Here is a 20027-nt window from a genome sequence, read left to right as displayed (position 1 = left end):
TTAGTGCTCGACACAATAAAAGTGCCCCATCAGTAACCGTGCCCCCTTTGTGCCCCCACACAGTAATAATGCCCCCTTTGTGCCCCCTGTAGATAGCGCCCCACAGCTCCCTGTAGACAGCACCACACACAGCCCCCTGTAGATAGTGCCACACACAACCCCCTGTAGATAGCGCCACACACAGCCCTCTGTAGGTAGCACCACACACAACACCCCCTTGTAGTTAGTGCCACACACAGCGCCCCTCTTGTAGATAGTGCCGCACAGCCACCCTCTTGTAGATAGTGCCACCCAGCCCCCCTCTTGTTGATAGTGCCACATAGCCCCCGTCTTGTAGACAATGCCACACACCCCCTCTTGTAGATAGTGACACACACCCCCTAGTAAAGTGCCACACAGCCCTCCCCCCCTGTAGATAGAGCCACACAATTTTACTTACCTAGCCCCGTTCCCGCGACAGACGGAGCTGCTCCACACAGCCGCCAGACAGGACCCTTGCGTTGGCCGGCGTGATCCAGTGACGTAATCATGCTGGCCAACACAGGGATTCTGTCCCAGCGTCTTATAGGCTGCAGGCCTGCTTGAGGACGCAGATACAATTGAATCTGGCAGTCGCTAGCACCAGGCATGAGGGGGCCCGTACCGCCCATCCTATAAATCTTATGTGCCAGGCGGCGTGGGCCCCCTCATGGCCCCCTGCTATGGCTGCTATAGTAGGCAGGGGGCCCTAGGCAATTGCCCAGTTTGCCCCCACTAACGCCGGCCCTGCCTATTTTCTTAAATAATATACACATGTTTAGATATTGTCCTACAATCTTTCCATATTGGTCATCTGTTGTTCAAAGCTTTGATAAGACCACGAACAAGACAATTCTCAAAGCAAGTTTGATAAATTTTCAGCAGTCGTAACCAATCGTTGTATTACCATAGACACATAGATTATTAGTATGAGCGCTTATAATCGGTGGAATTTTCATTGCGTATTTGGTCAATTTTAGGCTGTCGCTGCTACACGGTATCGCACTTTCTGTATATTCTAACTTTTTTTTTATTGTTTTCGCTGCCTCTGTCTCTCCCTTGAAATGCAGTTTCCCTCACTCCCCCGTCTTCCTCTCTCTATCATCCATCTCCCCTTCTCTCCCTCTCTCGCCTCCCCCCCTTTTAATTTTCCAGGCTGTGCTCGGCTGTGGGGTAGGAGCTAACATTTTTCTTCCCTTATTGTCAGGCGGATCGCTGTGCTCTCGGCTCCCAGAGATGGCAAAAGCCAATCAGCTCGTCTATGGATTAAAGATTGTTGTTTACTGCTGGGGGACCATTGATCAAGTAAATGAGTTTATGTTAATGAAGGAAAGAGCTGCACTCATTACTCTTCGCTGGCCTCTGACAGGTCCTGCTACAGATGCAATTTTCAGTCCCCCTTTCTTTGCTGGTATAGAAACACAGGAGACTGGGGATACCTGCAGATCCACCCATCTTCTTCTCCTTCTCCCCGTCTCAACCTAATCCAGTTGTCCCTGTTTCAACACTCATTTTCTGAACCCCACCATATGTCACAGAAGGTGGAAGCCCATGGTTTCTTTGAGTAGACAACGCCGTTTTGTCCTTATAACCTTATTTATAGCTCAGTTTTCTTCTTATAACATTCATTCATTTCTGCTCATGTCAACATAATCTTGCTTGTTATCCATTTTTGGGTAGTCGTAGACTGGTAAATATCTCATCATGACCAATGGATTCTTAGAAACGAAGAAGGAAGGATTGTGTCCATATCAGGTTGTGAATAGGTATGGCTGTATGATGTCTCAGTGGTTACCACTACTGCTCAACAGCACTGGGGTCCAAATCTGGACAAGGCACCATCTATATGCTGCTTTTATGTTTTTGTGGATTTCCTCTGGGCACTCTTCTTCCTTCACACTTCAAAAACATAGTCATAGATCATCTGACATAGCTCATACAGGCTCAACTGTGGGTTTAAGATATGGAAACATCTAATGCGAGTGGTAAAATGTGTGTACAGTGCTAATGAATATGTTGACTTTTTTTTTTTTTTTTTTTTTAATCATTGAAATTTTTATTGAGCTTTTTCAACACATTACATAGGAAAAATACCTCCAAGCTTCAGCACCCAAGGTTCTCAACATGAGAAGTCCTACAAAGGAGTGCACAAAACAATATAACAGAAAATCAACTAAACAGAAAACAAAAGAAATTAAAAAAAAGACATTCATATACATACTGTGACTCTGTTCAGACATATTCATGACTTATTTATAATATTTTGAGCTTTTCCATAAATCCCACGCTTTTACAAGGATGCAGAGTCGGCCTTGTTTGATGGTGCCCAGTGCGGTACCTTCCTTCCAATATGGTGTTCTGTCATACACTGTACATATACCATATCACGGCCTAAATTTCTATTGGGGCCAAAAAACTGTGCTTTACACTGGCCGAATAAAACCTCTATACAGATATCTAAATAACAATCCTATACAGTCAAACCACCAAACAGTGCAAAAATAATATCCTAAGTAGTAGTGCCACACATTGCCCAGTAAATATGGAGCCCTTGGAGAGGGGGGCCCATTCCTGGTTGGTCAGATCAGAACTCCTTTGCTATTAAGTGACGAGAACCTGTGCAGACTTACCTCTCAAGAGAAAGAACGTTTTTAGCAAACAAAAGAGAGAGGAATTGGCCGAAAGGTAATGGAAAGGGGATTGAGGGGGAAATAAACACCAGGCCCTTTAGGCCTGATTGGCAAAATCCGGCACCACACTGGAGACCCAGTATGATATGGGGTCCCCTTTCTTCTCTATGTGCCACTAACAATATATAATAAATGTTAAGAAACTTTTTTTTTATCTGGATGCTAGGGGCCTAGCTATAGAAGGATCAGAGCTATCAGTCGCACCTTGGCCCTCATGCCTGAGGGGGCCCAAAGGCCTCTCTGTCACATTAGAAGACACCAGTATTATAAATGACACATGGTAGGTGGGGAGCTCTGTTACAGATTTTGCACTGTGGCCCAGAAACTTTAAATAACTCTTCTGCTGGGCCCATTCTTTCCGCCATCTTGTTTTTTAAGGTATTGATAAGTTTTTGTGATATAAAACGGCCATATTCGCAATGGACATCCATCTTTTCCTGCAACAAACAATGTTTTATTACTGACCTTGAGCCTGTAGCATGAGGAATTATTTTCTCCTTATTTATTCTTTTTTTCTCCCTGCTAAAAATCCTTTTTTTTACCATCATATTCGTCGTCAAAGAGATTTTTTGTATGTGTTACAAAAAAAAAAAGAGTTAAAGTGTTAACAATTTAGGAGATTTAGTGCATAAGCCCTAAAAGAATGAAAATAAATCACTGATTAACATTGACTCTGTAAAATCTTCAGCTTTAATTTTTTTTTTCTGTATTTCCGTTTTTATTCTGTGCAGTGTGGAGACAAAATCTTTTGTGGCTACATGGAATCAGTCAACAAGTAGGCTGGCTTCTGTTGACAGATCTTATGATTACTAGTATTGTTGTGAGTCTCGATTTAGCACTTTCAGTTCGCAAGGTTATCCTGCCGTGAATTGGATGATTAACACCTTAATATCCAGAGTAGCCAGGCTCATTAGTATTTATGACAGCGTGGCTTATTAATACATGAATACCCGATGAAGGTATTAGATTTTCATACAGTTATATATGAGGAGACCTAAAGACCCCCTAACACATGGAAGTACACACACACACACATATATACAATCCAACAGAGATGAACACAGCACTCCAATCAAACTGAATATCAGACCAGAGGAAAAAATCAGTTCCCCAACTTGAATAAACACGAAAGCATGGAAGGAACGGCACCAAGACTTCATGACCTGCCTAGGTAGAGTCGTGTGTTAACCTTAAACCATACTATCCCCCATCCCCATTTAGTAACGACACATGACACCGAGGTTGGATGTGAAATGGCCACAGCAGCCGTTTATTAATTTCACAGTTTTATAAAAACAATTTAAATCCGAAACATTCGGATAACTAGTTAGGAATCCACCAGAGAATTCCTCCTAATAATTCACATGACCCAACATGGGTCATAACATTAACCCGAGCAGAGGAAGTCCTTGAAGCCCCCTCAGATAGTCCTTTTTAAAGAACACACCGAATTAGCCATCTGCAAACCACCAATTACCTCCAGCCGTAAACCAGCTCGGAAGCACCGTTCACCTCTGCAGATGGCTCCAACCACTAGAAGTCCACTTCAAGGGGATAACACCCGATGAAGCCCTCCAGTGATATACCGACCACTAGAAGTCCACTTCAAGGGGATAACACCCGATGAAGCCCTCAAGTGATATACCGACCACTAGAAGTCCACTTCAAAGGGATAACACCCGATGAAGCCTTCAAGTGATATACCTTCTACCAGAAGACCACTTCAAAGGGATACCACCCGATGAAGTCTTCAACCATGTACCTTTTTTGGGGGACGCATACCCCCGATGCGACCCCCCCACCATTTTGTACTGACTGGCCTCAAGGACTCCCCCCGCCAGCTGCCATGACAACAGAACCTACTCCGGAAAAAAGAAAAACATGTTAAATAAGCACACAAAATAAAAACACAACGCTCATAGCCAGACGTACATAAGACCTAAAGAGTAACAAAACAAGGGTGGGAGGGTGGGAGCTTTGCTTACTGTGTGTTACTCCTCCCGCTGCTTCCGGCTCAATGCCGAGAAACAGCGGGAAGCACAGCAACGGCCCCCCCCGCCCCCCTTAACTCCTCCCCGTCCCTCCTTCAGCTCCTTCAACTTTCCCTGACCTCGTAACATTAACCCTTTCCCTACCAGGACGGTCATGTCGGCTTCCCTTAAGCCTGCAGCTGCGTCCAGCCTCTTCTTGACCTGCCTAGGTAGAGTCGTGTGTTAACCTTAAACCATACTATCCCCCATCCCCATTTAGTAACGACACATGACACCGAGGTTGGATGTGAAATGGCCACAGCAGCCGTTTATTAATTTCACAGTTTTATAAAAACAATTTAAATCCGAAACATTCGGATAACTAGTTAGGAATCCACCAGAGAATTCCTCCTAATAATTCACATGACCCAACATGGGTCATAACATTAACCCGAGCAGAGGAAGTCCTTGAAGCCCCCTCAGATAGTCCTTTTTAAAGAACACACCGAATTAGCCATCTGCAAACCACCAATTACCTCCAGCCGTAAACCAGCTCGGAAGCACCGTTCACCTCTGCAGATGGCTCCAACCACTAGAAGTCCACTTCAAGGGGATAACACCCGATGAAGCCCTCCAGTGATATACCGACCACTAGAAGTCCACTTCAAGGGGATAACACCCGATGAAGCCCTCAAGTGATATACCGACCACTAGAAGTCCACTTCAAAGGGATAACACCCGATGAAGCCTTCAAGTGATATACCTTCTACCAGAAGACCACTTCAAAGGGATACCACCCGATGAAGTCTTCAACCATGTACCTTTTTTGGGGGACGCATACCCCCGATGCGACCCCCCCACCATTTTGTACTGACTGGCCTCAAGGACTCCCCCCGCCACAGCGAAACAGGCCTTGACCACCTTAAGCCTGTGAGTTCCTCCACACCACCACCGCCCTTTCTATTCCTTCTGCTATCGCCAAGCTCCAAAGATCAATGCCAACCTCGGTCAGATGAACCCCGTCACTCCTCCAGAAATTCCCCACTCCTGACTCCAAATCCCTATGCCTCACGCAAATGCCCCCGTTTTTTTGCCACAAAACGGGACACCGCCCGATTAACTTTAATGCGAGCCTTATTGACTCTCTCCACAGATCTAGCTAACCGCCAATGCTTTCTTGGGACTATGTCCGACCACACTATCACCAACTTGGGATAAGATACCCACAAACACAACATATCATGTTTGGTATCCCGCACCAACTCACGAAAGGGGCGGACTCCTAAGTCATTCCCACCCACGTGCAACACTAAGACCTCCGGAACCCTATCAAGCCGAGCATATGTCTGGAATTCCGCCAACACCCTGCTCCACGACATACCTCTAAAACCCAGCCAATGCACAACCGCATCCTGTCGCGGAATGCGCAACTGGCGACCATTCGGGCGGACGTCCGCCCTCAAAGCCCCCCAGTGCACGTAAGAATGACCCATCAACCACACCAAACACGGAGGCGACTCTGAAACTGAAAAAACAATTAGGCACCACCATATAACATTTGTAAAGCGTTAACAGCAAAATTCATAACATATGGGGGCGGACATAGGACTTAAACCTGTTGGACTCCCAACGACCAATACGCCTCACCCCCTCATCATCCAACCCCCAGCGCCCCGCTTCTGTTGCTGCGCCAATCCTGAAGGAATGAGATGAATATGAGCCTGCCGCGACACCAACCGCCGTCAAACATTTTTTAAATACAGCTCCAAACTGAAACCTGGACAAAAACGACCCGTCCACCTGACGTAACAAAGGCAAATCTGGAGACCCCCTGTTTGGCGTAAAACCCCGCATGCACTCTACTGGGCACATAACCGACCCCGGGGCGCAACCCCTTCAAAGCCTGCGATACCAGAAATTCCTTCGATACATCCTGAAAGCCCCGCAACTTAAACCCAAACGCCACCGCAGACATGAACCGGTTCACCTTCGCCACTGAAAACCCCGCCTCCCAGGCGTCCCCTAACCAGTACAAAAGTGCCACCAACCTGTCTCTATCCGTATTGACGTCACCCAACTCTCTTACCCACTCCTCCCACTGCCTCCAACAAGCAGCATAAGCACTCCACGTCGTGCGCGCCAAAGACCTTTGTACCAATTGTTCTACAGGACCGAGACCAGATCCCAAAGATGCTGCGGACAAGCCAAACCGAGACGTTCCGCTCCCGGTGCCAATTGCCGAAACCGGTCCCACTGCGAGCGAGAAAGAGCATCAGCGATACAATTCCGTACACCCGGGACATGCACCGCCACCACCCACGCGTTCAACGACAAACATACCAACACTAAATGTCGCAACAATTGAACTACCGGAGGAAAGGACGCCGTGATGTTATTAATGGCAAGCACCACCCCCATGTTGTCGCAGTAAAAAACGGACCTTCTTATCCCTGAGCCTGTCCCCCCAAATGGTAGCCGCCACCCCGATGGGAAACAGCTCGAGCAGGGCCAGATTCCGCGTGAGTCCACTGGACACCCAGCTAGCCGGCCATTGACCTGCGCACCACGGACCTCCCCCGTAAGCTCCAAAACCACCCGCCCCAGCCGCATCCGTGAAAATATTCAAAACACTCGTATCCTGCGCTGGGGCCATCCATAGCGAGCGACCATTGAACTGGCCCAAGAAGTCATTCCAAACCTGAAGATCAGCACGGTACTCCTCCTTGAGCCGCACAAAATGATGCGGCGCACGCACTCCCACCGTTGCCGCCGCCAACCTCCTACCAAACACCCTCCCCATCGGCATAATCCGGCAGGCGAAATTCAACTTCCCCAGCAGCGACTGAAGCTCCCTCAGCGTCACTTTCTTCATTCTACAAGCCCGTTGAACCTCCAGCCTCAAAGCACCCAACTTATCCGCCGGGAGACGACACTCCATTGCCACCGAGTCTATTTCGATTCCCAAAAAACAAATCGTCGCTACCGGGCCCTCCGTTTTTTTTCGGCGCCAAAGGAATCCCAAAATCCCTCGCCACCTTCTGTAGAGCATGAAGCAAATTACCGCAAACCGGCGAACCCCCCGGGCCAACGCATAACAAATCATCTAAGTAATGGATCAACGAGTCGACCCCGGATACTCCCCTCTTTACCCACTCCACGAAGCTACTAAACGCCTCGAAGTATGCACAAGAAAGGGAACACCCCATCGGAAGGCACTGATCCACGTAAAAGGCCCCATTCCAAAAACAACCCAACAGCCGTTGCTTTCTGTATGGACCGGCAACAACCTGAACGCCGCCTCGATGTCAGTTTTTGCTAGCAGCGCCCCAGGACCCGCAGCCCGCACTAACCCCACCGCCTTATCGAATGAGGTATAAACTACGGAGCACAACTCGTGATCAATCCCGTCATTTACCGACGAACCTTTGGGATACGATAAATGTTGAATCAAACTAAACTTTCCGGGCTCGCGTTTAGGGACAATACCCAAAGGGGACACAACTAAATCTTTCACCGGCGACTCCACAAATGGCCCCGACATGCGCCCCAACGAAACTTCTTTTAACAACTTTTCCGACACGACTTCCACATGCAAGTAAGCCGATTTTAAATTTCTCCCCGTAACCGGAACCTCATAAGGAGGCGGAGGAATAACAAAACCAACACTAAACCCTTCATAAAGCAACCTAGCTGCCGCCCTATCCGGATACTCATTTAGATAAAGGGCCATCCTTTCCACCCTCACCGGCGACACCCCCTTGACCAGCCCCGTGCTGGTTCCCGGACCTCTTTTTTCGCAGACATTTTGCCGCCCCGTGTGATGCACCATTACACTCGGAGCACACGTGCTTGAACTTGCACGTGGCCCCAAACTTGCACTGGCCTTCATTGAATTGCCAGCAAAACCCCGCCTTTCCCCCGCCGCTTGGTCCACTCTGACTAGACTGGCCTCCCTGGCCACCGCTCCCGGGAACGGGCTGCCTAACCGGAGCCGTAACCCGTAACCAGAGAGCAATATCCTTCTGGTCCCACCGAATCGCCGGCCGAACCGCCTTCCGCTGACGGAATTGCTCATCATATCGCAGCCACGCCTGACCCCCATACGCCCTATGAGCCTCCCCAATAGCATCAAAATAACAAAATAACGCCGAACAATTTTCCGGCGCCTTTTCCCCTATCACACTAGCCAATATGGCGAACGCCTGCGACCAATTAACGAACGTCTGCGGGATAAGCCTATACCGCCGCCGTTCCTCCTCGTCCTTTTTACTCTCATCCCGCTTGCCCTTATCCAAATTGAATTTAGCCAGCGGCAAGAGAGAAAAAAAAAAAAATTTCAACGTATTCATCTTTCCAGATCCGATCACGCACCTCCTGCTTTAAATGCGCCCCCAACGGACCCTCAAAACAAACATACACCTCCCCCCGAGCACGATCGTCCATGCGCACTCGATCGCCGTCCTTCTGTGCCTCAGTCTGCACCGACACCGCGACCGCCTCTCTAACCGCCACCACAGGACGCGCCTGCAACGATCCCACGTCCCTGGGGCCTTCCCAAACTACCGCAGGGGACACTTCCGTTACTACCGGCGCCGCGGCCCTATCAAGGCGCCCCACCAGCCCGTAAGCAACCCACTAAATCTGCCAAACCCGCTCCGTCGCGTCCGCCCGCGCCACTACCGGCCCCCGATGCTATGCTAGCAGCCCCCCCGCCGACACCCGACATAAAAATCGCTGGATAAGACAATAATGGAGTTATACACTCACCGGGCTGCACAGGCGCTGTGTTCCCGTCAGCCGGACCATCCTGACCTCGACGATAGACGTCCAGTTCACCTTCCTCCAGTTCTTCTCTCGCCGACGACTGTCCCTCCCAACGACATCTTCGGAAAGGGGATGAGGACGCGCTGACCGATGGGCCGGCAACCTGCCGCCCGACCGCCGGGACCCAGACTTCCGACCGGACCTGTTGCCTCGATGTCGCTGCAGATCTAGTCGTCCGTCTAGACGATCCTGACGAAGCCTGCCCCCTGGCCGGAACATCACCATGCGGGGCGGCCGTACCTTGCTCTCGACATCTTCCATCTGATGGGGGAGGGGTGACAGGGAGCCCAGCCTGCGACTCCCTGCTTACCGCCGGACCCCGTCGCGGCCTGGGATTCCTGCCAGGACGCAGGGCCTGGGAAGGGGCGGTCCTCCCAGCTGCCTGGCCTGCAGCGTCCGGGATCGGGCTCCCTCTGCGACGCCGTGTCCGCGGGACTACCTCCGGACTAAGGCGCTCTGGAGGTCGGGACCGCCGAGAGGGACGGGTCGACACAGCCCGCATCGCCGTCACCCCTGGCACCGCTCTCTGCCTGCCCAGCGCAGGAGCGGTTGTTGCCGACTCCCCCCCCGCCGCCATAGCCATGCTCGTAAGGGGGCCGGGGGAGGGGAGCCTGTCCCTTACAACAGACCCCGAACGCCGTGCCCGGCGTGGCGAAACGGCGTCCGGGATCCGCGTTAATGCAGCCACGGTCTCCTCCAGCCATCCGGGACCGTGGTGCACAGCAGCGGCACGCAGCCGCTCTAAAATCAGGGCCTCTGCCATTACTAAAGAGCCAGGCAACGGGGAGCTTTGCTTACTGTGTGTTACTCCTCCCGCTGCTTCCGGCTCAATGCCGAGAAACAGCGGGAAGCACAGCAACGGCCCCCCCCGCCCCCCTTAACTCCTCCCCGTCCCTCCTTCAGCTCCTTCAACTTTCCCTGACCTCGTAACATTAACCCTTTCCCTACCAGGACGGTCATGTCGGCTTCCCTTAAGCCTGCAGCTGCGTCCAGCCTCTTCTGTATAGATGAACACAAGGTTGTTTATTCCACCTCAAGTGAGCGACATTTCGGTCCAACACAGAACCTTTCTCAAGCCGAAATAATAAAAATGTATGGGGACGAGTGACCAGAGTAATGCGCGCTCGTTCCCATACTAGCTCCTTGTGAAAGGAGAAAACGAGCGTCCATCAAATCGGCGCTCGTTTACATAGCCCACGTCGGGCCGTGTAATATCACCTTAAGAATCTGACCACTGGGAACACCATAATCTGTAGAATGAAGGGCCCGAGGCCCCTTTGGGTTTTTCTCTGCTCAGCAATGCTCCCTATTAGGGTATGTTCACACGCAGAGTCAAAAACGTCTAAAATTTTTTCGCTGCGTTTTTTACAGCCATTTTTGGAGCGTTTTTCAATAGAGTCTATGAAAAACGGCTCCAAAAATGTCCCAAGAAGGGTCCTGTACGCCGTTTTCCCATTGATATCAATGGGCAGATGTTTGAAGGCGTTCTGCTTCTGATTTTTCGGGCATTTACGGGCCAAAAAACTGCAGAAAATAGGCCATGTGAACATACCCTTAGGTGCTGTGCAGTTGACTTGAATGGAACCAGATCGGGAATAGTCCTGTTCAAAATAAAATCTAAAGGCACAGTTGCCCCTTAATTTTAGGGATCAATGGGACTCACAGAGGTCACTTACTATCGCTTGCTTACCCCTTTATGTGACATAGCATAGAACATGTAACTTACTACAGTAACATTACATTTTGTTGTGTCCAAAGCATCGCATCACGTTCACCTGCAAATATGAGCGGCAATGTGCCATTAGCTGTGCTTCAATACTCCATGGTACCAAGATGATACAACCGGGTAATGTGTCAAAAAAAGCCAACATCATACAGTCACAATCGATCGTTTTGGCCAGCGAAGGCACCAGGTGTATGTAGGCCATTAGCCTCCTCCGTCTTCACTGCTTGTTTGGCGCTTCTGCCAAACGCTACCCTGTAACGTTATATGCTGCGTCAACCTTCCTGTGCTCCCATTACTTGTCAAATGGGAGTGTCTCTGCACAGTCTCACTCTGTCAGCACTGATTGGACAGTATCACTCTGTGTAGGGACACGCCCCCCACTGGTAACACCCAGTTATCAATTCATTCATAAATTTCTAGGAGGAATAGGGGTGCGCTCACACGTGGCGTACTTGCATTGTATTTCTGCAGTGTACAAATACCCTGCAGAAACTTCAATAAATGCCTATAGGAAAAATATTCTGCAATGCAGACAGATTTCCCTAGTTCTTGCGTTGCAGAATATTTTTGACTATAGGCGTATATTGTAAAGTTTTCTGCAGCGTAGGTTTCTTGATTCACACACAGCGTTTTGCTGTGTTTTTGTGGTATTTTTTAAAATTGAATTTTTGAATGCGTTTTTTTAAGTGCGTTTTGGTTTGTGGCATTTTTGAAGCAATATTGTCGTTAGTGGCAAACATAACATGCTCTGGTTGTGGCTTTTTTTCATGTGTTTTTCCCATAGGCTTCCCTATAGGACTTCAAAAACGCCATAAAAATTCTGCACCGCAGGTCACTTTATTAACGTTTTCGCTGCATTTTTTTCCGCAGCATAGACATGAGATTTTCAAAATCTCATCCCCTTTCCTGCTACTGTTAATGATGCAGAATTTCCGCACAGAATTCTGTTGCTGGAATTCCGCCGCATTTACGCTATGTGGGAACCCGACCTAAATCAGACATTTGCTAATTGGTTCTCTCTGCTCAGTCCTCTACTTCTGCTGTTATGAAATTCCACAGATTATCAGACATTCTGGATTACTAGATGCCAGATTAAAGGAATTTCTTCATCCAAAGCAAAATACATGGTGAAAACATGATAAATGGAGTCTTTGATTTCCATCCTGCCTTGAAGTGAAGTCCATGAATCCACCACTTTTTCTGTGGTATTTACACCTTGACAGTATCAATTACAGCAGCATGGCCTCGGCCCTAACTTTTCTCCCGGCACTTAATGGAATGTGTAAAGGCGCAACTGCCTCCAAGTGCCCCGTAGCACCCTCTGCTATTCTAACACGGGGCCCTTCTCCACCACAGGGCTAATTGAGGCCTGGATTTCTGCTGGAGATAAAAGCCCTCTGGGGAAGAAGCTGATAATTACCAAACTCATTCGACTTTGGGAGCTCAGCTGGGATTTGAACCCAGGTCTGCTTAGGTCAAAGGTTAATGTGGTAACCTCAGAGACCCTCTAAAACTAGAAGCCCCCTCCCCCTCCCATACTCGCAATCACCAAAGACTACAAGTACTTCATACACACGCACATGCAATGACCAGTTATTTATACAATCGTGATAATCCATACATAATACTCTGTGTCCACACATATGTATCCTGTTACACACATACCTAATGGCAAAAACTGCATATACACAAACAAAATCATAAATACAGAAACGTAGGTTTGTATTCACACAGAAGATACTTATTGAATTACAAATTGGAAATAAAAATTCAATCTTTTATTTTACACCACTTTATAATAAACTTTATTATTGGTTTGTAAAGTGAAAATCTGTTTTGGAGATTATCATAGGAAATTGTAAAAATAGCAATTCCCTAATATAAAGAGTTCTGATTTGGAGCCAATTGGAAGGGGTTGTCCGATTAGGGTATACGGACATCCCTGAGGTATATTAACGTCATAGAGGGGGCTTTCAGGCATGGAATTCCCTGTATTAGGCAGGCCATAGAGTCACTGCAAAGAGTGTCTCCCGCTCTGGAGGACTCAGCATGGCCCTGTGTTTTATGATTGTCCATACATTGGAATGTGCGCCATGTGATGGCGTATTTCCAGATGATCGATGGATGTTTAGCTGCTGGACCAGCAGGTCTTCATTTAGGAAAGAGGTTGGCCAGAAAAATATAATCCCCTATAAGGCCATATTATAGGGATCCGTACTATGGTCCTATATCCCAACATGAATATTTATGGCATATCCACAGGAAATGCTGTAAATTCCTGATCAGTGTGGGTTTCACCTCTGGGAACTGCGTTGGGTCCCCGCTCCCTAATTCCTGCTGGCTGCTTTCCCAATAGAAGTCAATGGAGAGGTCTCTGCTGAAGTCTATCTGAGCTACCAAAAGGTCCAAGCAAGCAGAGGTAGAACCTTCACCAATGAGGCACTTATGGCATATCCTGTGCTTTTGCCAGAAATGTTGAAGATGGAAATATGCCTTTTAATGTGCTGTCTCACCATGAAAACCACTTTTCAAAATGAACCTGGGTATAAGCTATTATCGCCAGGGAAAGTTGAGGATAGCCATACATTCGTAGTATTACGTGGTAGCCATTTAAATGATAGCAGAAGTCACTAATAGCAGTTTCCCGCTGTGGCTCATAAATGGGGGTCCTGAGTATAGACTATAGTCCTGATGTCCGTATGTTCTATTAGGGCATCTCTTAAGGGGGTTTTACACTGGGCGATTATCGGGTAGACAAGCAGCGAAACTGTTGTTGCCGATAATTGCCCTGTGTAGACAGGGCAGCGATCAGCAGATGAACGAGCAAATGCTCCATCATCTGCTGGTCGTATCGTTTTAAAAAAGTGAAATATTATCGCTGTGTAAACAGGGAGGCGTGCTGCTGCCGACATGATAATAATGTATGGGGATGAGCAATCGGAGTAACGACCGCTCGTCCCCATCCATAGCTCCTTGTGAAAGGAGCAAACGAGCGCCGATCAAAGATGTCTCGTTAATCGGCGCTCGCTGCACCGGCCAAAATTGGCCCGGTGTAATAGGGCCTTTAGTCTTAGTGAGACAACTCCTGTGCTAGAAAATAGCATAAATAACAATTCCTAAGATAATGTTATTATCCCAGACACAATAGATAAATTGATCGGATAATAAGTTACAGGATTATGTTTCATATGAGACCATATACATGTAGGACGCCATGTAGTAACACGTGTCTCCGTCACCCCCCTCCCCCATGAGCAGATGTTATATGCAGTATGGGAAGTGTGCAGTGATACATTGTACATATCACATAATGAATTTTTAAAGAACATTACAAAGACTTACAATACCATATGATCCATTCAACTTTATATGACATATGTCCCTCTAAGACGCCCTTTTGCCTTCACTTAGGACTTCAAAACCTTGTGTCATGTGGAGTAAACGTCTCTCTAGGGACAGCGCACATCTACTTTTGTCATAAATATTGTTTGAGCAGGATGAAACAAGTATGCCAAGCGAAGGAAGACCAGACGTGGCATCAGCAGAAGTGCAAATGTTAGCAAAGCAAAAGTATGGTTCCCCTTTAAGGTTTTGGACCAATATGAAAAATAGGGCTTTGTGTTATAGGGCAGGATTATGGGAGAAATAAGAAGGGGATGAAATAAATGTTGCTTAGAGAATGGTATACATCATGGAGATATTCCCTGGTGTTTCTAGCCAGCTTATCCCAATTTAAGTGAGCTGCAATACCAGGCACAGCCCATAGACAAGGGTGGCGCTGTTTCTGAAAAAAATAAATGAAAAAAAAAAGGAACCCTTTTAACTATTGTGGTGCACTTTACATCTTTATCTATGGAGGCAGGTCCTATTAGGTATTACCACCGTCTAAATCTAGCAGCAGTTTAGGGACATCTAGGTCAAACCATATTAAAACATTTCTGTATCAGTTTTCTTTTTGGAGGATGATTCAAGGATTGAGGAGAATTTTTTTTTTACATTTGGAGGATATGCTCTGTAATGCTCTGTACTACGTATACTACACTTTTTTTCAGGACGCAGCCGGGTCTTATATGCTGGGAGGGCATGATGTGCTGGCGTTTGGTTTGGAATGCAGAGCAGCCCGCTTTAGCTAACACTAGCGGCGTTACAAATAGGCTGTTATTCGGCAAGATACGCCATGCCTGACGACCAGCACATTATCCCTCCACGTATTACACATAGTACTGACACCCCATGTACTATTCACAGCACTGACCCCTATTTATCACATTTATTTATTTATTTATTTTTTTTACATTATTACACACTTTCATACATACATATTTATTTTTTACCATCCATTTACACCCTAGCACTACATTGACACTCATTTATCGCACACCTTTGAGCACTTAGTCCGCCACTCCCCTCAAGACTAGTGGGAGGGGCTATCACTACTTAATGCACACTCCTTCTGCAGCATTCTTTGACCCGTCTGCGTCCTGATGGGAACGGGTTTTCACCCACCCACCTACCTAGTGAGTATGGCCTTTTTTGTGGTTTTGATGATCTTTATGTCCCATTTTTTCTGTTTGTGTTTTTAAATTAGGAACGAAAAGTTCTGGTTAGGGACTCGCAAGGCACTGGGGACCCTTGACGTTGGGTTGCGAGCTTTGCGTATTTTGGCCAAAATAACAACTAATACCCCATGTTTCATGGATATTTCTTACTACGTATACTACACTTTTTTTCAGGACGCAGCCGGGTCTTATATGCTGGGAGGGCATGATGTGCTGGCGTTTGGTTTGGAATGCAGAGCAGCCCGCTTTAGCTAACACTAGCGGCGTTACAAATAGGCTGTTATTCGGCAAGATACGCCATGCCTGACGACCAGCACATTATCCCTCCACGTATTACACATAGTACTGACACCCCATGTACTATTCACAGCACTGACCCCTATTTATCACATTTATTTATTTATTTATTTTTTTTACATTATTACACACTTTCATACATACATATTTATTTTTTACCATCCATTTACACCCTAGCACTACATTGACACTCATTTATCGCACACCTTTGAGCACTTAGTCCGCCACTCCCCTCAAGACTAGTGGGAGGGGCTATCACTACTTAATGCACACTCCTTCTGCAGCATTCTTTGACCCGTCTGCGTCCTGATGGGAACGGGTTTTCACCCACCCACCTACCTAGTGAGTATGGCCTTTTTTGTGGTTTTGATGATCTTTATGTCCCATTTTTTCTGTTTGTGTTTTTAAATTAGGAACGAAAAGTTCTGGTTAGGGACTCGCAAGGCACTGGGGACCCTTGACGTTGGGTTGCGAGCTTTGCGTATTTTGGCCAAAATAACAACTAATACCCCATGTTTCATGGATATTTCTTACTACGTATACTACACTTTTTTTCAGGACGCAGCCGGGTCTTATATGCTGGGAGGGCATGATGTGCTGGCGTTTGGTTTGGAATGCAGAGCAGCCCGCTTTAGCTAACACTAGCGGCGTTACAAATAGGCTGTTATTCGGCAAGATACGCCATGCCTGACGACCAGCACATTATCCCTCCACGTATTACACATAGTACTGACACCCCATGTACTATTCACAGCACTGACCCCTATTTATCACATTTATTTATTTATTTATTTTTTTTACATTATTACACACTTTCATACATACATATTTATTTTTTACCATCCATTTACACCCTAGCACTACATTGACACTCATTTATCGCACACCTTTGAGCACTTAGTCCGCCACTCCCCTCAAGACTAGTGGGAGGGGCTATCACTACTTAATGCACACTCCTTCTGCAGCATTCTTTGACCCGTCTGCGTCCTGATGGGAACGGGTTTTCACCCACCCACCTACCTAGTGAGTATGGCCTTTTTTGTGGTTTTGATGATCTTTATGTCCCATTTTTTCTGTTTGTGTTTTTAAATTAGGAACGTAAAGTTCTGGTTAGGGACTCGCAAGGCACTGGGGACCCTTGACGTTGGGTTGCGAGCTTTGCGTATTTTGGCCAAAATAACAACTAATACCCCATGTTTCATGGATATTTCTTACTACGTATACTACACTTTTTTTCAGGACGCAGCCGGGTCTTATATGCTGGGAGGGCATGATGTGCTGGCGTTTGGTTTGGAATGCAGAGCAGCCCGCTTTAGCTAACACTAGCGGCGTTACAAATAGGCTGTTATTCGGCAAGATACGCCATGCCTGACGACCAGCACATTATCCCTCCACGTATTACACATAGTACTGACACCCCATGTACTATTCACAGCACTGACCCCTATTTATCACATTTATTTATTTATTTATTTTTTTTACATTATTACACACTTTCATACATACATATTTATTTTTTACCATCCATTTACACCCTAGCACTACATTGACACTCATTTATCGCACACCTTTGAGCACTTAGTCCGCCACTCCCCTCAAGACTAGTGGGAGGGGCTATCACTACTTAATGCACACTCCTTCTGCAGCATTCTTTGACCCGTCTGCGTCCTGATGGGAACGGGTTTTCACCCACCCACCTACCTAGTGAGTATGGCCTTTTTTGTGGTTCTGTAATGAGGAGGATGGATTTTGAAATTATATTTACTATACTCAATTGTATAAGGACTCATGCACATGGCCGTATTATGGATCTGTGTTATACAGATTTGTAATATGGCTTTCCTAGAAATCTATGAACCCATACAGTATGCCCCCGATTTCATGCAGAGGCACACAAAAATTTTTTTTTTTTTATCAAGGGCTGTGGCAAGTTTTATCACATGGTGTAGTGCGGAGGTATTCTCAATGCTTCTAGGAGAGAATACAGTGCACCATGGAGGCACCAACGGCGGCACAGAGACTGACTACAGCTCTGTAGCCGTACCGTTTGCCATGTGCATGGGGCCTTAAATGTCTGACTTTATTTTTAGTGACCAAAACACCTATGTATATATTGAGTTTGATAGGAAGTCTTCAGCGACCAAAAAAGTAAGTAGGCACCAAGAATGGTCTTGGACAAGTAAATAAGCAAATTGATTGTAAATGTATAAGATTTGTGATATTGAGCATCATAAATAATACTGCCATAATCACCCACTGATTTACAGATATAGATAGATAGATAGATAGATAGATAGATAGATAGATAGATAGATAGATAGATAGATAGATAGATAGATAGATAGATAGATAGATAGATAGATAGATAGATAGATAGATAGATAGATAGATAGATGTGAGAGTATGAGGGTCTCCGGCTAATTTTACATTACAAACTGTTTGACCATAAATAGTCTAGTTTCAAGCACAGGTCAGGAGCGACTTCTTCAATGGGGATCGTATTACATTCACCTCTACAATGAGGTAATTTAGTTCGGAGTCAGCGGCCCAGGCCCCATCCTAAGTGAGAATTGGGGGCCTCCGACCCCTTCTCTAATTTCTTTCTTCCCCTAGTGTGGCACATGGTCCCTCAGAGTCCCTTATGACCCCGGGTTGTGTTACATTCATAAACAAGGCATGAGGGAAAACACTGAACTATCACTGGCACAATACTCAGCTCAGAACACGAGCTCGTAGGTCAAAAGTCTAATGATATAATTATAATCTTTCATGTCACAGCTAGACTCTAAAGAAGGTCCAGCCACAGACAAATGAGGCCAAAAAGATGAAACCATCGGGGCTCAACAACTATGTGGAAACCATTGGGCCAACAATGTGATCGTCACCCTATAACTATTGTTGAGTGTAATGTCCACAGCCATGGACCGTCGTGCTTACCTACACCCCCAGACGGCCGCAGCCATGGAGAAGTGAGTGTCGGGCGGCATCTCCCTCCTGAGAGATGCCGGCACTCGCTGCACTAGTTCCCATAGTGTGCGCTTGCGCCCGGCCTTAAAGGGCCAGTACACACACATGAGGAAAATACGTAAAAAGCCCATGATCAATCTAGACTATAAAAAGGGCTCTGCCCTTTCATTCATTGCCTGAGTGTTGTTGTGTTTACACGTGTTAGTCTTGCAAATGGTCCTTTAGTGTTACCCTGTTCCCAGTGTTCCCATACCTGTATCCTGTATCCCGTGCTACCGTTGTTCCTGTGCCTTAAAACGTTGGAGTCGTGTTGTGCCACCGGTCACTCCTGCTGTGTTACACCAAGCCTGGTGTCTGCTTCCAAGGTCCCATCTGAGCCTAGCCATTACTACTGTCTGAACTGCTACAGGCACCCTTGTGCTTGGATTATATAGATATTGACTTGGTACACTGTTTGGCCAGCTGCTATCCCGCTACGGCGGTACGGCCCAGTGGGTCCACATACCGACAGAACGTGACATTGAGTCTTCATGGTTATAGACGTTGTACCGATTGAAGAGCCAACCAACTCAAGTGTATTTATTATTTCTTGTTTATTGGGCAAATGACATAGTTCTGATCATAGTCATATTCCTCCCCTTCCTCATACCCTTCAGACCTTTCACTCCCAGGTGAAAGTTTAAAGATTGTGTAACATTATATAAAATGAAATTCAAGCATTACCTATTAAAAAGAAGAATTTTACCTACAGTTTAAAATGTCTTCCCGAAAATATAAATCCTTGGGATATGTTTTTATATCAAGTCGCTAAATATTCAATTCAGCCATAGGTGACAACCTGTATGGCCGTCACATCTCCCACAGGGGCCTTCACCGACTTGTCCCGAAGTCAAGAACAGCAAATACACCTAGGTTTGATGTTGAATGTCCAAGCTACCATAATGCTGCCTGACTAGGTAGACTTAGGGTCCGCTTA

At 46.7% G+C, this 20027-nt stretch overlaps 1 protein-coding gene across 1 annotated transcript; it reads right to left on the bottom strand.

Annotated features, from left to right (window-relative positions):
- Positions 1-5649: 5649 nt before the first annotated feature.
- On the bottom strand, positions 5650-10368 carry LOC142658848 (uncharacterized). The gene is made up of 2 exons (XM_075834456.1): positions 9446-10368; positions 5650-6203 (listed from the first exon to the last, which is right to left on the bottom strand). The coding sequence occupies exons 1-2, from the start codon at positions 10263-10265 to the stop codon at positions 5740-5742; spliced, it is 1284 nt and encodes a 427-aa protein (XP_075690571.1). The 5' UTR covers positions 10266-10368; the 3' UTR covers positions 5650-5739.
- Between the last annotated feature and the right edge of the window lie 9659 nt (positions 10369-20027).

Source organism: Rhinoderma darwinii, chromosome 8 (genome assembly GCF_050947455.1).
Source record: "Rhinoderma darwinii isolate aRhiDar2 chromosome 8, aRhiDar2.hap1, whole genome shotgun sequence".
In the NCBI taxonomy this organism is placed as follows: Eukaryota; Metazoa; Chordata; class Amphibia; order Anura; family Rhinodermatidae; genus Rhinoderma; species Rhinoderma darwinii.
This window is presented reverse-complemented; position numbering and strand designations above follow the sequence as displayed.

Excerpts from the sequence above, each read along its gene's own strand:
- LOC142658848 (XM_075834456.1), bottom strand. The coding sequence starts at position 10,265 with ATGGCAGAGGCCCTGATTTTAGAGCGGCTGCGTGCCGCTGCTGTGCAC. Across the intron at positions 6,204-9,445 it reads CACAGCGCCTGTGCAGCCCG|TTTCAGAGTCGCCTCCGTGT; the intron begins GTGAGTGTATAA and ends TTGTTTTTTCAG.